The following is a 17,522-nucleotide window of genomic DNA, read 5'->3' as shown; positions in this document are numbered from 1 at the left end:
GATACAGTTGCAATTACGGAGACATGGCTGCAGGATGACCAAGAATGGGAACCGAACATCCAGGGGTATTCAATGTTTCGGAAGCATAGACAAATAGGGAAAGGAGGTGGGGTAGCATTATTAGTAAAGGAGGAAATCAATGCCATAGTGAGGAAGGATGTTGGCTCAGAAAGTCATGATGTGGAATCCTTTGGGCGGAGGTAAGAAACACCAAAGGGCAGAAAACATTGGGGAGGGTTGTCTACAGGCCCCCAAACAGTAATGGAGACATAAGGGAAGGAATTAAGCAGGAAATTAGAGACGCATGCAATGAGGATACAACTGTAATCATGGGTGGCTTTAATTTACATACAGATTGGACAAACCAAATTAGCAATAATACTGTGGAGGAGGATTCCCTGGAGTGTGTAAGTTATGGTTTTTTAGACCAATACGTTGAGGAACCAACTAGAGAGCAGGCTATCCTAGACTGGGTATTGTGCAATGAGAAAGGATTAATTAACAATCTTATTGTGCTTTTTATGAAAAAATGATTGAATTGTTCATTAGGCTGGTGAGTAAAGAAGTTGAATCTGAAACTAGGGTCCTGAATCTAAATAAAGGGAACCACGAGGGTATGATACATGAGTTGGCAATGATGGATTGGGGAACCTTAATAAAAGGGTTGACAGTGGATAGGCAATGGCTAATATTTAAGGAACGTAAGCATGAATTACAACAATTATTCATTCCTGTCTGGTGCAAAAATAAAACAGGAAAGGTGGCTCAACTATGGATTACAAAAGAAATTAGGGATAGTATTAGATCCAAAAAGGAGACACATAAAATTGCCAGAAAAAGCAGCAAGCTAGAGGATTGGGAGCAGTTTAAAATTCAGCAAAAATGGACAAAAAGATTGATCAAGAAGCGGAAAACGGAGTATGAGAGTAAGCTTGCAAGGAACATAAAAACTGACTGTCAAAGTTTCCATAAATATGTGAAAAGAAAAAGATTAGCGAAGACAAACGTAGGCCCCTTATAGTCAGAAACGGGAAATTATAAATGGTGAACAAAGAAATGGCAGAAGAATTGAACACATATTTTGGTTCTATCTTCATAAAAGAGGACACAAATAATTTCCCAGAAATATTAGGGAGCCAAAGGTCTAGTGAGAGGGAGGAATTGAAGAAAATCAGTATTAGTTAAAAAAAAATGGTGCTAGAGAAATTAACGGGGTTAAAGACTGAAAAACCCCCAGGGCCATATAATCTACATCCCAGAGTACTAAAGAAAGTGGCCCTGGAAATATTGGTGATCATCTTCCAAACTTCTAAAGACTTTGGAGCAGTTCCTACAGATTGGAGGGTGGCAAGTGTAACCCCACTATTTAAAAAAGGGAGAGAAAAAACAGAGAATTACAGACCAGTTAACCTAACATCAGTAGTAGGGAAAAGACACGGTAGCAGAACACTTGGAAATCATTAACGGGATTAGACAAAGTCAGCGTGGGTTTATGAAAGAGAAATCATGCTTAATTAATCTACTGGAGTTTTTTGAGGATGTAACTAGTAGAATAGAGAAGGGAGAACCAGTGGATGTGGTGTATTTGGATTTCAAGAAGGCTTTTGATAAGGTCCCACATAAGAGGCTAGTGGACAAAATTAAAGCACAAGGGATTGGGTTGTTAAAGTTAAAGCACTGGCATGGATTGAGAATTGGTTGACAGACCAGAAACAGAGAATGGGAATAAATGGGTCTTTTTCCAGGTGGCAGGCGGTAACTAGTGACATACCACAAGGATCAGTGCTTGGGCCCCAGCTGTTCACGATATATATAAATGACTTGGATGAGGGGACCAAATGCAATATTTCCAAGTTTGCTGATGACACAAAAGTGAGCAGGGTTGTGAGTTGTGAGGAGGATGCAAGGAGGCTTCAGGGTGATTTAGACAAGTTGTGTGTGTGCAGGCAAACACATAGCAGATGCAGTATAATGTGGATAAATGTGAAGTTAGATGCTTCAGAGTGAAAAACAGAAAGGCAGAGTATTATTTAAATAGTGATATATAGGAAAATGTGGGTGTACAAAGGGATCTGGGTGTCCCTGTACTCCAGTCAATGGAAGTAAATAGGCAGGTGCAGCAAGCAATTAGGAAGGCAAATGGTATGTTGGCCTTCATTGCAAGAGGATTGAGTTCAGAAGTAGGGATGTCTTACTGCAGTTATACAGGGCCTTGATGAGACCACACCTGGAGTATTGTGTGCAGTTTTGGTCTCCCTACCTAAGAAAGGATATACTTCCCATAGAGGGGGTGCAGCAAAGGTTCACTAGGCTGATACGAGGATGGAATAGACTGTCGTGTGAGGAGAGACTGGGCCTGTATTCACTAGAGTTAAGAAGAATGAGAGGGGATCTGATTGAAACGTATAAAATTCAATCAGGGCTAGACAGACTAGATGCAGGGAGGATGTTTCCCCTGGTTGGGGAGCGTAGAACCAGGGGCCACAGTCTCAGGATATGGGGCACACCATTTAGGACTGAGATGAGGAAAGATTTCTTCACTCAGAGGATGGTCAACCTGTGGAGTTCTCTATCACAGAAGGCTGTGGAGGCCGGGTCACTGAGTATATTCAAGAAAAAAATTGATACATTTTTGGATTCTAGGGGCATCAAGGGGTATGGAGAGAAAGTGGGAATATGGCATTGAGATAGAGGATCAGCCATGATCATATTGAATGATGGAACAGGCTTGAAGGGCCAAATAGCCTACTCCTGCACCTTTTTTCTATGTTTCTAACCAATATCCACACGGGTGGAATGGAAATAAGAAAAAGAAAACTTTCTCGGAATGGGATGAGTGCGAGCTTCTATGGGAAATGGAAGCAGAATTATCAATGACAAGTATGCCACACTTAATAGCTATACCAAGCTTTATTAGAACCTTAAGGTGACCAAGCAAGATGTTGTCAGGACTTCACTTTGCTGGGGTTTGAGTTTCTTTCTGGTTTAGAATGCAGCTTCAAAGGGAAATGATTGGTAAAATTGAATTCTGTTTTATTCATTCACGGGATGTGTGCTCTGTTGGCTGGGCCAGCATTTATTGCCCATCCATAGTTGTCCTTGAGAATGTGGTGATGAGCTGCCTTCTTGAACCGTTGCAGTCCATGTGGTGTAGTGCTGTTAGGAAGGGAGTTCTAGGATTTTGACCCAGTGACAGTGAAGGAACAGTGATATATTTCCAAGTCAGGATGGTGAGTGACTTGGAGGGGACCTTCCAGGTGGTTGTGTTCCAAGCTGAGAGTAATACAAATATAACAAGGGGGATTCCACTGTGTCTAACAGGAGTCAGGATTTACACAGTGTTGAACAATGCTGCCTGTGATTTGAAGTTGCTCATGGTAATTGACTGTACCTGGGACACTGCGCCACTTTTTTTTAAGAGGAAAGGATTTAGGCAATCACCAGTATGGATTTCTTGGCCCGTTTTCCCTTCCCTATTCTTCTCACAAGAAGATGCTTCACTTCAGTTCATTGCCTCTCTTATGTAACACAGCTTTTGTTCAGCAGTAGAATAGGCTGCCTTCTCCCACTCCACCAACCTGTACTTCAACATGCAGCAACATTTAACCTTCCAGCATTATTGTTGTGACCCTTCTTCCTGTCCTCTTAAAATAAAACAGTACATAGACATAAATAACAGTGGAACTCATGACTTAAGTGATTTACTTACCGATAACTATCATTTTGCTTGTTATATCGGACTAAGGCAAAGATATCTGTGACTTAGGCTAAAGAACTAACCACTTTTTTCACCATCGATAATCCAAAGTTATAGTTGGTTTATTGGTCTTTCATACAAAGAATGCTATATTAACAAAGAATCACAGACAATTGCTCAATAATTATTTCAATTAAATTATTTGTGGATTTCACTGGTGCAGACATAATTTGGCTTGATTAATAAAACTGACAAAGCCTCCACACTACCTTTTCAATTCAAGCTATTGCTCTGTGGAATATTTATGGTTGAATGAGTTTAACTTTACAATCACTTTTTTAATGGTATTTTACAACACAATACTAAAGTTAATTAACACAGCAGTGAAATATAAATAGTTCTATACATTTTTAGCAAAATTATATTTTGAATGAAATCATGTTCTGAATCAAATGAGCAGGAGGTCATTTAACAGATGATTTTAAAAAATAGTATCAAAAGGTGTCATGAAAGTATAATAATTCTGATAATATTATTGTGATTAATTGTAAAAGTAGGTTAATAGTGGGGTCTGGATAGTTTCTTTGTGTGTGTGGGATTTAATTGAATTGAGACTGCTGGTCTGGAGGCTTTGGTTCACCAAAAGAAGCTAGGTTTGAAATGCTAAGTACGTAAACATGGCTGAAGTCTTAGAATGTGAGCTGAGGAGAATTTGCATTTTTTTGATGAATTAGGGCAGTTTGAATTTCAAAGAGAAGCAAGGCCAAGCAGTGTGTTTATTTTTCCCAAAAGTTATTGACAATATTAGCACCATGAAAAAATTTGTATTATGAGAAAGGTAAAGATCCAAAGACATGTGGGAACAATGGAATTTACATTAAAAGGGAGAAACATGTATAAAGGAGAATGAGGCTATGTGTTAGGGGAGGCATTGTAAGATCTAACAGAAGTGTGAGAAGTATTTGTGCACTAAGCCTGCTGTCTACAGAAACTGAAGCTGAGAAAAGCCACTTTGAATTTTACTGTCCAGAGGCAAAAATGTACCCTTGTTGGGCAGGCCTGGCAGGGGTAGTCAGAAAAAGCGAGTGGCAGTGCTCAGTGCTACCTGTGCGGGTGCAGGAAGGAGGGTGAGCGGGCCGAGTGTGTGCTACATAATCTCCCTGAGGCAAGGAGCTGCCTCAGGGAGATGAAGATATATGAAAATAAATAAATAAAAATGTAATGAAACATGTCCCTTCATGTGACTCTATCATATGAACAGGGACATGTTATTAATGAAAAATGAAAACTTTTATATGTTTGGCATTTTCGCCTGCCTACTAACCATAAGGTTGGACGGGCAGCAAAAAATTCATTTCAATTAACTTTTTAATGGCCTTAGTAGGCCTCTTAATTGTTGCCGGGCACGCTGCCGACTCCAGCACGTGCTCCCCAACTGAAATATCGTGTGTGTGTGCGCGATGACATTGGGACACACACCCGACTTGATCGCATGTCATTTAAGGCTCAGTTGGGTCGGGCGCATGCCCACCTGCCAAGCTAAAATTTGTACCCCAGGGTATTGTGCCGACTTGCCTGGATCTATTTAAAATCTTTTTTTTCACCTGTTGCCTTAATGGGGGTGTAACTGGAAGCCAGATTAATTAGGGGTTTTAGGAATTATTCTAACAGTAAATTGTAGACCTATGTATGTGCTTGAAATCTTTTCTTTTGTTAACAAATGTTTAACTTAGTTGTTAAAAAATATCTTTGAAGTCTTGGTGGATTTATTGGGCAGGATTTTCCCGTTGGCGATTTGGGGGCGGGGCCCGATCGCTGAGGGGAAAATGACACGGGATAAAGTCAGGAGGAATCCCCGACGTCATCCCGGTCCCTTTAAATTTTTAGGAAGGCGGGCGGACAGCAAAATCAGCTGTCCGCCCGCTGACCTGTCAATGGCCAATTGAGGCCATAGACACCGGCGGGATCAAGTTTCATGTCCGATTTTTAAACCTTTAATAAATTTCGTGTGTTTATTGTTAACATGTCCCATCTCGTGTGACATTGTCTCATGAGGGGGACACGTTAATCATTTCAATATTTATCTATTTTTAGACTTTACTTACCTGTCACGAATCTCCCTGAGACAGGATTTTGCCTCAGGGAGCAGTGAGCTCTTTCGGTGGGGCCCGCACGCCTGCCGAGGGCAAAATTCTGCCCATTCCTTCTGAATTCAGGGCACGCAATGCAAAATAAAATACTAATTGCAAACCATTGTAACCGTGTGATCAAGTTTCCCTCGTGGGTTTGATCTGCCTGGCACACATCACCTGCCGGACCATCACAAAGGTTACCCAATCCCGAAAGGCAGAATACAATTGCACGGTGGATCAGGTTTTCCTCTATCACTCACAACCAATGCAAGATGCACTACCTGGTCCATTAAGGAGCCCTCTCACATCAGTGAGATTTACTGAACTTTTACCACTGGTTTTCCATTACTTTTTATGATTACACTTTTATTGGAGCATGAAATCTGAATAATAACAAGCAGGACAAGGTTCCCATATTCACCTTTTAGCTGCTCATCTTGAAGAGTTGTATTTTGCTCCAAATTTACAGTGTATACAGGAGTACTATTCTCCTGCATGGTACTACTCAGATAAGCCTGAGGTCACAAAAAAGGAATAGTCATAAAAAGTAATGGAAAACCAACCGTTAAAGTTTAGTAAATCCAAATCTAAGTACAATTCACACCTGCAAACCTTTAACCGGTTGTACAAGTTGCCTTGTGCAGTATATCTCAGTGTTGGTGTCATGTTAAAAAAAAGGATAAGAACCAAAACACCTCATGGAGAGTCATAAACAAGGGAACACAGCATCAGATGTGGCAGGAAATATTGCAGAAGAGGTCAGAATACATGAGAAAATTTGTTTAAAGCTAAAGTTGATGCTCTGGTGCCGGAGTGGAACAAATAAAAAAGAAAGCAAGTTTCATGAAACAGCAAGTTTCTCAACTGTAACAGGAGAACATCCATGGCAGAAGGAAACAGTCATCAGTTTATAGTGCGATCGAGGGCCCACAGACAAAGGCAGCTCTACCTAATCATGAAACGCACTGGGATGGTAATGCAAAAAAGTGCAAATGCTTTGGGCATTATTTATTACTGTTCAAACAGTCATAAATATATCTTAAAGTTTCAGCTTCTGAACAAACATAAATCCCTCAACAAGAAAGCCAGGAGATTTACTCAGTTAATAGTACCTGATTAAGATGGAGGATGGAATGGGGTTTGAAGGGGTTACACACTGAGTAATTATTTACCTATTTTCAGGGCCAGTGAGGGGGTTCTCAGAGGGCTTGACAGCCTAGTTTTCGAACTGTACATACTAATTTCTATATTTCCAGGATTCAGTGAGATTAATTGGAATGGTGTTGGGTTAATCAAAGAACAGATTAGGTAGCCTTATCAGGTACACACCCACCGAGAAATCTCACACTTGATAAACAGTCATGCGCTTGCCAAACAGACACGCCCTGGAAATGCTGCGCGATCTCAGGCTATGTTAAAATGGAAGGGATCATGAACCATGCAACCCTTACACTGAAAATCATGAAATGGATTTCAACTCATGAACTGGTGGTTTTGATGAGACAGAGCAAACTGGGTACTTTGTGTATACAACTTACAACCCCAACTCCCAAACATCAAAATCTTCAGCCACTCAGTTACTCCAAAGCACAATACAAACTGAAGCCACAGATGTCCTATTCGGCAGAAAAAACAAAGTAAAACCATGGACAAAGCTTTTGAGAGAACATAGACTTAAAAACTGATGTCTCCAATGGTAATGGTTTGGTGGCATGTAAAGTACGTCAAAATGAAGAGAATGGTCTATAATAGGCATAGATGTTCAGATCAAAGGCTTTCAAGTCTTGTTAAGCAACCATACTGTAAACACAAGGGAAGAGGATACGTGTGAAATGGGAACGAATCATCGATGGTTTGAAGGACAGTGATGATTCCTCTCCTTCTTGGAATACGATGGTTACAATGTCATTCCCAATATGGCGTTTCCTTTCCACCTGGAAAGTAAAGAGAATAGATGACATTCTTTATACTTCTTACAGTGGCTCAGTATTGAAAGTAGCACTTCTTTACAAACCATGGTTTATCTGTTGTACCCATTTTACCAAATGGAAACACTAGAAATGCTGGAGTAAAATTAAAAATATGTTGGCTGATTTGCGGACATCTCACCTTCTGCGGCTTTCCGCAGGGGCAGGCCGAGTGCATTTCAGCAAACTGCTGGAAGCGGTGGGAAGCCAACTGAGATGGATAATTAGGCAATTAACTGCAATCTTCTACCAACATTGCAATCTTCCCAGCGTGGCATGGGCCACACACTCTGTTGGTTTATTTGTAGAAATAAAGATTTGAAATATCTGACATTGTCTACATATACCCTTTTTCTAACATATTAATTGACATGACACCACTTACCTGGTGAGTTAATATGCAGTCGAGTCTGTAAAGGTTACAGGCCACTAACACTCGGACCCTAATCTTGGATGAAACTTGTCATTATTCTAAGCTCCAAGAACACTGCACTCCTCGTCCTTTTGTGACCTAAAAAATTCGGGCAGATTTATACAACGCCCACTCAAAACTATATTTGGAAAAATAACCTTCCGAGTTTTTTCCTCTTTATTCCCACCAGCACCATTCCATAACCCACCAGGTCCATTATTTAACCAACCAGTACGATTCCATAGCTCAGCAGCACCATTCTGCAACCCATCAGCTCTATTATTTAACCCACTAGCTCCATTCTGTAACACGCTAAGTGACAGCAGTGATCAAGGTAATGTTGCTTCAGCAAATTTACAATCAACATTGAGGTAGATGGGGACAATGGATGGGGTGGAATTTTACTGGGCCCTTGGAGGCAGGTTTTGGCAGGGCTTTGTTTTGGGGGGGGTGTCGGTGAGTGTGAAGGGAGGGAAAGTGGTTAAAAAGTAAAATTAAAATTACGTTGGCTGATTGTGGACATCTCCTCATCTCCTGCCACTTTCCGCAGCAGTGTGCCAAATCCATGTCAGCAATCCAGTGGTGGGAAGCCAAATGAGGTGGATAATTAGGCAATTAACTGCAACTGCCATCGACATTGCAATTTTCCCAGCATGGCATGGGCCCCCTGCTGTGTCAACAGCTCAGCAACTCAGAGGCGGTGGCTGCACAGTGAGAGGTGGGAATGGTGTGAGAGTTCGAGGCTTTCTAACCTTAAACAGCAAAAGATGGCAAGGCTGAAGTCTTCCAGTGACAGAGGCTTGCCACTACGTAAGGAGCTCTTGGAGATTGATGTCTTTGATAGTTGCGAGGGTTGATGTGGTGGCAACCACTCCCATCACACTGATGGCACCTCCACTGTGCCCTTCCTACTCTTGCTGCATTTTCCTCACCAGCACTCTCACTGCAGGCACAGTGAAGGCTGCCGACCACTCTTGAAATGGGGTGAGCTGAATCGACCTCCTGCTGTCTCAGGCTGCTTGCCATCTCAAATTGGATGGTGATCCCAGAGGCAGGTTCTGAGTGACTGACTTTCAGAAGGTTGAACCGGAAGGTCCGCTGCGGCTGCAAACGGGGTCAGGACCTGAAAATGGTCTTGTCAGCCGAACATTTTAGGTCCAGAACATTCTGCCCATTGTAAATGTTTTGGTGAGCCTCTCTGTGTGATGGCACAGGAGGCCCCAGGACATGATGGGGCTGCATAAGTAATGAGACAAGTCACGGAGGCCCTAACTTCCCAGAATTTCTGCATCATAGTATTGATGTACATCATAGATATGCCCTTCAGAAAATTTCAGCCCATTTACTTTGTTCCTTGAACTATACAACATCTTCACTCAGCTGTTACAAACATTTGAAATAGTCTGTGTGAACAGATAATTCAAAGATACCGCTGGTTAAATTCTAACATCTTTAGAAGATTGTTAAAATGATTAACTACTTGTACTTAAACAAATTAGCCTCAAACTTTAAAAAAAGCTTGTTTCATCTGTAAAAATATTCTATTTCTCACACAAGTATATTTTTTGAGTTGAGACTGATGTGGTATAAGGGTCTGTGTCATACAGGGTTAACATGGATCTGAACACAGTATCACCCACACAGTGCTGTAAGAGAACACATGACCCTCACCTAGGGGCCAGTCTAGTGTTGGACAGAGCAGTGTGCACAAACGAGAATGGGGAAAGTTTCTAGCTTGGATCCTTTACTGTATATATGTACATAGTTCTTTTATTAATAAATACATACAGTTAACCTACTTAAGGATAGGAAGGCTTCTTTAAGACCTACCAAATGGTATCCAACACCCTGCAACAACTGACAAGCAAGTTCTGCACTGTACTGGCTTATGAGTTCTTTGAGTTTGGGACTGCAGGTGAGCATGCCTAAAATCAGAAAGTCACCAAAGGAAAGAAACTTTCATCAAATGAATCTAGGTTTAAATCAGGTGCTTCCCTTCTATGCTGCCTGGTTTTGTGGGGATACAGTCCCTGTTTAAATAAGTGACAGAGAGAGAGAGAGAGAGCGTTAATCAGATAGAAGCTCAGGCTGGAATTTTCCAGCCCCTCAGGCTGGCGAGATCTTCTGGTCCCGCCGACGTGAATGGAGATTTGGGGGCAGAAAATTCTGGCTTCAGTTCTGGAACAAGGGGGATATGTTTTTTATATATATATATAATATATATATTTCAATTCCGCTCAGAATCACCATGTCTGAGAGGATAGTGGGGGTCATGTTTAGACTGTTTTTGGAGATGCCAGCACTGGACCCAAGATCAGCTTCGGAATTTGTGGCCCTTGTGTGGAAGCCTAAGCCCTACACAGTCTTATAGATGAGACAGATGTCAGGGCTCAGTGCTGGGGATTGCCTAGAGAAACAGTGTGACCCAGGGCAAGTGTTATTAACCACGGGAATATGGTCTCGAACTAAGCGTCCACAGCCTCACAGCTTCACGTGCTCGCTTGTTGGAGGCAAAGGGCCAGAATTTTAATGGTATTTGGAGTTTATTAGAACCTGCTGCAACAGATGGCAAACTTCTGTGTTTAGACGCTTCTACCTTGTAAGAATCTCAAGCTTGCACTTGGTAAAAAATTTCAAGATCTAAAACTGCCATTTAAATTCTAATGAAAAGAAGCCGGATATAAACTGAGCAAATGAAACGGAGACAATCTGAAGCTCTATTTCTAGAAGGTACAAACTGCTGTTGAAAGACTCAGACTCTAATTTAATTTTCTGAACAAATTTAGGATTTAACACTAATCTTTGTGATTCAGTTCATTATGTTCTTGATGTCTGAGAACTTATGATTTAAAACTCATCTTGGAAAGCCACAAAGAAACATTCCTAATCATATGCATTTCTTCCAATTTTCCAAACTTCCAAAAACACTTCCTTCTAGACCATATCCTTTGAAGCACAAGCATTTTCAGTGGATTGCATGGGGTGTGGCATTTACTGCCACAGATATGTCAGAAGTACTGGCCATTCTCTATAGGTTAACAGACAAAGAACCCCACACCTGCCCGCCCGCCCAAGTTGTTGCTGGAATGTGCCTACCAATGTGTGTCAGGTCAGGGGACAATCCTACCATTGAACTATCAACGGTAGGCAAGTGCGCCAAATTCCTTTGCAGGATGTCACTCCCGTACGTAGGGGGAGCATTCAACACACCCCCGAATTCTCCCCGCTCCAGTAAATATCCTAAAACTTCCCTATTTACAAGGAAGCTGAAATACCACTTCAAAATTTGCAGAACCTTTGTGGCTCCACAAAACCCAAGCCTTGATCCAAGATGCTCTGTCAGAGGTTCTCCGACATGGTGTGTACACAGAAAGATATCCCTAAATATTCTCAGGCTCTGTCATTGATGGGTAAGCTTTCAAAGGGAAACAGGCTTCTAGAAAGATCTGGTAATCAATAGGAAGTACAAGGTGACTCTTCAGCAAATTAAAGCATATTTAATATTCAACTGAGCATTTCTAACTCCTGATATCACACTGACATTATTATATCATAATGAAGTTAGATAGCATTCTGGTCCAAACTGAAGGTTGACTACAATACTTACAACAAAAATAACCTATATTTATATTTTGCCTTAGTAAAAAGGTCCCAAGGTGCTTCACAGAAACATTATAAAACAAAAGACGACAGTGAGCCACATAAAGAGATATTAGGTTAGATGACCAAAAGCAATAGATTTTAAGCAGTGTCTTAATGGAGGGAAATAGGGAAATGAGGTAGTGAGGTGGAGAGATGCAGTGAAGCTAATCCAGAACTTAAGGTCTGGCAACTGAAGACACAGCCACCAAAGATTGAGCAATTAAAATCAGTGGATGCTCAAGAGGCAGGAATTAGAGAAGAGCAGGTATTTCAGAGAGGTGTGGGGCTGGAGGAGGTTACAGTGATAGGGAAGGGTGAGGCCATACAGGGATTTGCAAACAAGAATAAGAATTCTAAAATCAAGATGTTGCTTGACTGGAAGCCAATGTAGGTAAGTGAGTAAAGGGGAGATAGGTAAAAGGGAGTTGGTGACTTGTCCCTCAATCATCCACCTATCACTTCGGTGAGAAAAATCCAGATATACATCAGACTGAAACTTGACTACATCATCCCAGTAATAGCAGAATAATGAACTCTCTTTATGTTTATGACACCATGATAATTGTTCAGATGGTGTTGGTTATAGAATGCGTCTGTTAAAGAAATTTTTGTAGTCTTCTAAATGTTAACTCGTCTTTATTAACTACATTTTTTTATTCATTCATGGGATGTGGGCATCGCTGGCTAGGCCAGCATTTATTGCCCTTCCCTCATTGCCCTTGAAAAGGTGGTGAGCTGACTTCTTGAATCGCTGCAGTCCATGTGATGTAGGTACACCCACAGCACTGTTAGAGAGCGAGTTCCAGGATTTTGACCCAGCGACAGTGAAGGAACGACAATATATTTCCAAGTCAGGATGGTGATTGGCTTGGAGGGGAACTTCCAGGTGGTGATGATCCCATGTGTCTGCTGCCCTTGCCCTTCGAGATAGCAGTGGTCATGGGTTTGGTAAGTGCTGTCTATAGAGGCTTGGTGACTTGCTGCAGTGCACCTTGTAGATGGTACACACTACTGTGCGTCAGTGGTGAAGGGAGTGAATGTTTGTGGATGGGGTCCAATCAAGCAGGTTGCTTTGTCCTGGATGGTGTTGAGCTCCTTGAGTGTTGTTGGACTCATCCAGGCAAGTGGAGAGTACTCCATCACACTCCAGACTTGTGACTAGTAGATGGTGGACAGGCTTTGGAGAGTCAGGAGGTGAGTTACTTGTCGCAGGATTCCTAGCCTCTGACCTGCTCTTGTAGCCACAGTATTTATATGGCTAGTCCAGTTCAGTTTCTGGTCAATGGTAACCCCAGGATGTTGATAGTGGGGGATTCAGTGATAGTAATGCATGGAATGTCAAAGGGCAATGGTTAGATTCTCTCTTGTTGGATGGTCATTGCCTGGCACTTCTGGGGTGTGAATGTTACTTGTCAGCCCAAGCCTGGATATTGGCCAGCTCTTGCTGCATTTGGACATGGACTGCTTCAGTATGAGTAGTTGTGAATGGTGTTGAACATTGTGCAATCATCAGCAAACATCCCCACTTCTGACCTTATGTTGGAAGGAAGGTCACTGATGAAACAGCTGAAGATGATTGGGCTGAGGACATCACCCTGAGGAACTCCTGTAGCTATGGCCTGGAACTGAGAGGATTGACCTCCAACAACCACAACCATCTTCCTTTGTGTTAGGTATGACTCCAGCGGAGATTGATTCCCACTGACTCCAGTTTCACTGGGGCTCCTTGATGCCACACTCGGCTAAATGCTGCTTTGATGTCAAGGGCAGTCACTCTCACCTCACGAGTTTTGTCCATGTTTGAACCAAGGCTGTTATGTGATCAGGAGCTGAGTGGCCCTGGTGGAACCCAAACTGAGCATCAGTGAGCAGGTTACTGCTAAGTATGTGCCGTTTGATAGTACTGTTGATGACCCCTTCCATCACTTTATTGACGATGGGGTCATCACAGTCACTATAGTTACATGTAACTATATACATACACAGTAAAGGGAGTAAAGGGTACAGGCAAGGAGCTATCTCCATGTCTAGGTCTTACCACGTCTCTGCTCAACACCACACTGACCCTGGGTCTGGGTCATGTGCCTTCTTATATCATCATGTGGGCAATACGGTACTCAGTCCCACTTTAACCCTGTATATGCCAGACCATTATACTACAATAATCAATTCTGCTTTGGATTTGCTGTGGCCATTGTAATTTAGCAACAAAATGATCTAGATAGGGCATTTTTTTTCAATCTTTCTCGTGATCATTTTGTTTTCTGTTTCAAAATGCCCTTTCTGTAAGGCGAGATACTTAACTTTGCCATCAACATATGTGCAGGCATAGGCTGACACTACAGGGATAGATCATCATTGCTTTTAAAAACCCAAGCCATGAGTTTTGAATTATGACTAACAATGATGAGAAATTGTTGTGACTGCTGTATTGATATTTACTAACAAGAAAGCTTTTACAATAAACTGTGAGTAGGCTGAATAAGATAAACTTTTAATAATGATAAAATTTCTGTCACTTTGTACAGATGATATTGTGAAAATTGCTTTAAATACACCTCCACATTAACCTGCATAGCATGTTTCAGGAAAATTGTAATATATTACTGTGAGAGCAAGATGAGCAGCTTGAGTTATCAAGTGAGAGTTAATACTGTGTAACAATTGGGAAGCTTCTTGCAGGCATGCATGTGTATGGGTGTGTGACTGACTAGAAAGGTTTGTTTAATTAATTAGGTACAATAGTGAGGGCAACACACAACAGAAAATCAGCAGCTGCAACAGATGTGGGCAGACCATTTAAGGCAGAATTGCCTCTCCGTTATTTGGTAGTGTTCTGGGAGAGGTACAGAAGAATTTGTAAGATTACTTAGTCCCAATTAAATTTATCAACAGAGCATATGTTGAAGCATTCCCAGGACTCAATGCGTGGCATTTATTGACTTGAGAATCCAAGCCACAGTTCTGAAATAGCAATCCCTTGAACAGGCGGGTACACAAGTACAAAGCTGACAGGCAGGAAAGGACCAGCTAGTCCATCAAGCCTGCTCCACACCCCCATGATAGCTGGATCATTCCCATGTCCCCTCATCAAAGTAATCCTCTACAAAGAATAGAATGTCAATGCTTTAAGTCTGGTGTGTGCAGCAAAATGAGACCAGCAATGCATTTAAGGTGCTCTGGTGCTGATGAGCAAAGAACCAAACCCCAGACTCAAGTACCACATATTTAAAAAATGATTTTGCATTTATATAGCAAGGTTCATGATAACTGGATGTCTCAAAGCACTTTAAAGTCAACAAATTACTTTTGAAGTGTAGTCACTGTTGTAATATAGAAAAACACAGCAGCCAATTTGCACACAGCAAGCTCCCACAAACAGCAATGTGATAATGCCCAGATAATCTGTTTTTCTGTTTGATTGATTTATGGATAAATATTGGCCAGGACACCAGGAATAAATCCCCTGCTCTTCTTTGAAATAGTGCCATTGGATCTTTTACATCTATCTGTAAAAACAGGCAGAAAGGGTGTCAGTTTAATGTCTCATCTGAAAGACAGCACCTCTGACAGTGCAGCACTCCCCTGGAACATTAACTTTGATTTTAGTGATTAAGTCCTGGAATGGAGCTTGAACCTGGAACCTTGTGACTCAGAGGCAAGAGTGCTACCAACTGAGTCACAGCTGATACACATTTCAAGGGTCTTATCTGAAACTAAGACAAACTCTAATCTTACCATTTGTGAAACATATAGCCTGGATATGAGGAGAATTGGGTGATGCATTGGAATAGCACATCTAGGGACAAAATTAAGATTGGTCCTGAAAGAACGCAGGGTCCTTCATGTTCACACACCTTAAAGACCATGTATCATCTCAACCTGGATTGTGATTAACATAACAATGAAGTGTTCATAGTTTTGCACAAATTGACACTAAACTGGTCCTTTCAACTGGATAAATGCAAGAGAGGCATTATTTGAAGACTGAGTTTAAGACATTGGGTCAGATATCTAGATTGTCATGCACATAGATAATTATACAGTTACATTGCATTAATAGTATTCACAGATCACTGATACGTTGATACCAAATATTCCAATTCATTACTGCTCAACATATTACTGGTTAAGTTAAGTTGTTTTATATGGGGGTGGATGCTGGGCATACAATCTCATACAAGTGGCACCAAGGCCAAGGTAAATATTGGAATTTCTGACTGAGTTAAAGAAGGAAAAAGGGGACTTCATGGCTGTTGAGACCGTGTAAATAAATATGCCAAGGCCAGCAGCTATGAAGATCCATTTCTTTTAGCTGCAGGCTTAGCTAATCCACTTTTGCCATTAACATATTCTGCTATCTAACCTTTATGCCGCTATTAGCACATGCCTTAGTATTTAACACTATCATTGCCACTCCCTTTGTCTTATGTCCATGATATCTTTGTCAAGTCTCTCCTGAGCTCCCACCTATCCTTGATCTTTTATTTTGCTCCACCCCCTCTCTTCAACAGTATAAAAACCCATCACGTTTCTACCCCTCTTCAGCTCTGAAGAATTCACATGGACTCAAAACCTTAACACCGTTTCTATCTCCACAGATGCTGCCAGACCTGCTGAGTTTTTCCAGCATTTTCTGCCTTTAAATCAGATTTCCAACATCCACAGTATTTTGCTTTTATTTAAGCTTACTTTGATGTTGCCACCAACAAGGCAAGTCCAGGACATTGGGAGCCACCAATACCAGCACAGCAACACAATAACAATTATCCAAGTTCATCATCCGTGACAAGCAGGACTTCCTGTGCTACCTGATCCATGCAAATGAGCGTGGCCATGGCTGTGTTGATAATGAAGAACAGAGACGAAGGAAAAGGGACCTTTAGTGAAAGGGGAATTCTCCTTTTTCAAGCAGTATACCAGGCCAAACAAGCACTTGGACAGAAAAACAAACAGCTGGAATAAAGAGTCATCAAGAGGCTCAATCAGTCCCTCCTTCAAAAATTAAGAATGTCAGCCCACTAAAGGGATGCATTGATAATTGAAAATGGCGCGCAATAAAGAAAAATTCTGCAGTAGAGAAAAATCATTATTGTCCACAAAAAAACCAAATATCCTTTACATGGTCCAAAAACTAATGACACAACTATTCATATTCTAGATAAGGGAGACATCACAACCCCTTTGACAAAAATACACTACATAGGAAATTAGAATCTCATCCCTTGTCTGTATTTTTCTGCAAATCTATACTGTTAAAGATGACTCTTATTGACTCTGTCAGTTTACCAGGCAAAATAACGAGAGGGAAAGTAACAGAATAGCAATGACAACTGTGTGCAAGAAAAAATGGTCAGATATTAATTGGCAACTGTCAAGTGAGGGTTCCAGATAAATGAATTACTGGCAAAGTGTTGGACAGAAGTGAAGTCTTTGTGAGGAAAACAAATGTAAAATAGCAACCAAAAATAATCTTTCTAAACTGAAAATGGTAGAAATCGGAAATGAAAACAGAAAATTCTTGAAATTCGCAGTGAGTTCATCAGCATCTTTAAAAAGAGACAACAGCTAAACATTTGGGGACACAGCCTTCATCAGAACTGAGGGCAAATTGTTGACTTTAAAATTCTCATCCTTATTTTCAAATCCCTCCAAGGCTTTGCCCCTATCGC

General features: G+C 41.3%; 1 protein-coding gene across 3 annotated transcripts in view; it reads right to left on the bottom strand.

Moving 5' to 3' along the window:
• The window catches only part of garnl3 (GTPase activating Rap/RanGAP domain like 3), a 489,806-nt gene that overhangs the window by 101,596 nt on the left and 370,688 nt on the right, over positions 1-17,522 (bottom strand). For all 3 annotated transcript variants that reach the window (XM_041193696.1, XM_041193695.1, XM_041193697.1), the window contains exons 12-13: positions 7,655-7,763; positions 3,710-3,755 (exon numbers count right to left, since the gene is read on the bottom strand). In XM_041193696.1, coding sequence (XP_041049630.1) covers positions 3,710-3,755; positions 7,655-7,763 — 155 coding nt within the window. The remainder of the gene's footprint in view (positions 1-3,709; positions 3,756-7,654; positions 7,764-17,522) is intronic.

The sequence above is a fragment of the Carcharodon carcharias genome, chromosome 8 (genome assembly GCF_017639515.1).
Source record: "Carcharodon carcharias isolate sCarCar2 chromosome 8, sCarCar2.pri, whole genome shotgun sequence".
Taxonomy (NCBI): Eukaryota; Metazoa; Chordata; class Chondrichthyes; order Lamniformes; family Lamnidae; genus Carcharodon; species Carcharodon carcharias.
Note: the sequence above shows the minus strand (reverse complement) of the source record. Positions and strands in the feature narration are given on the sequence as shown.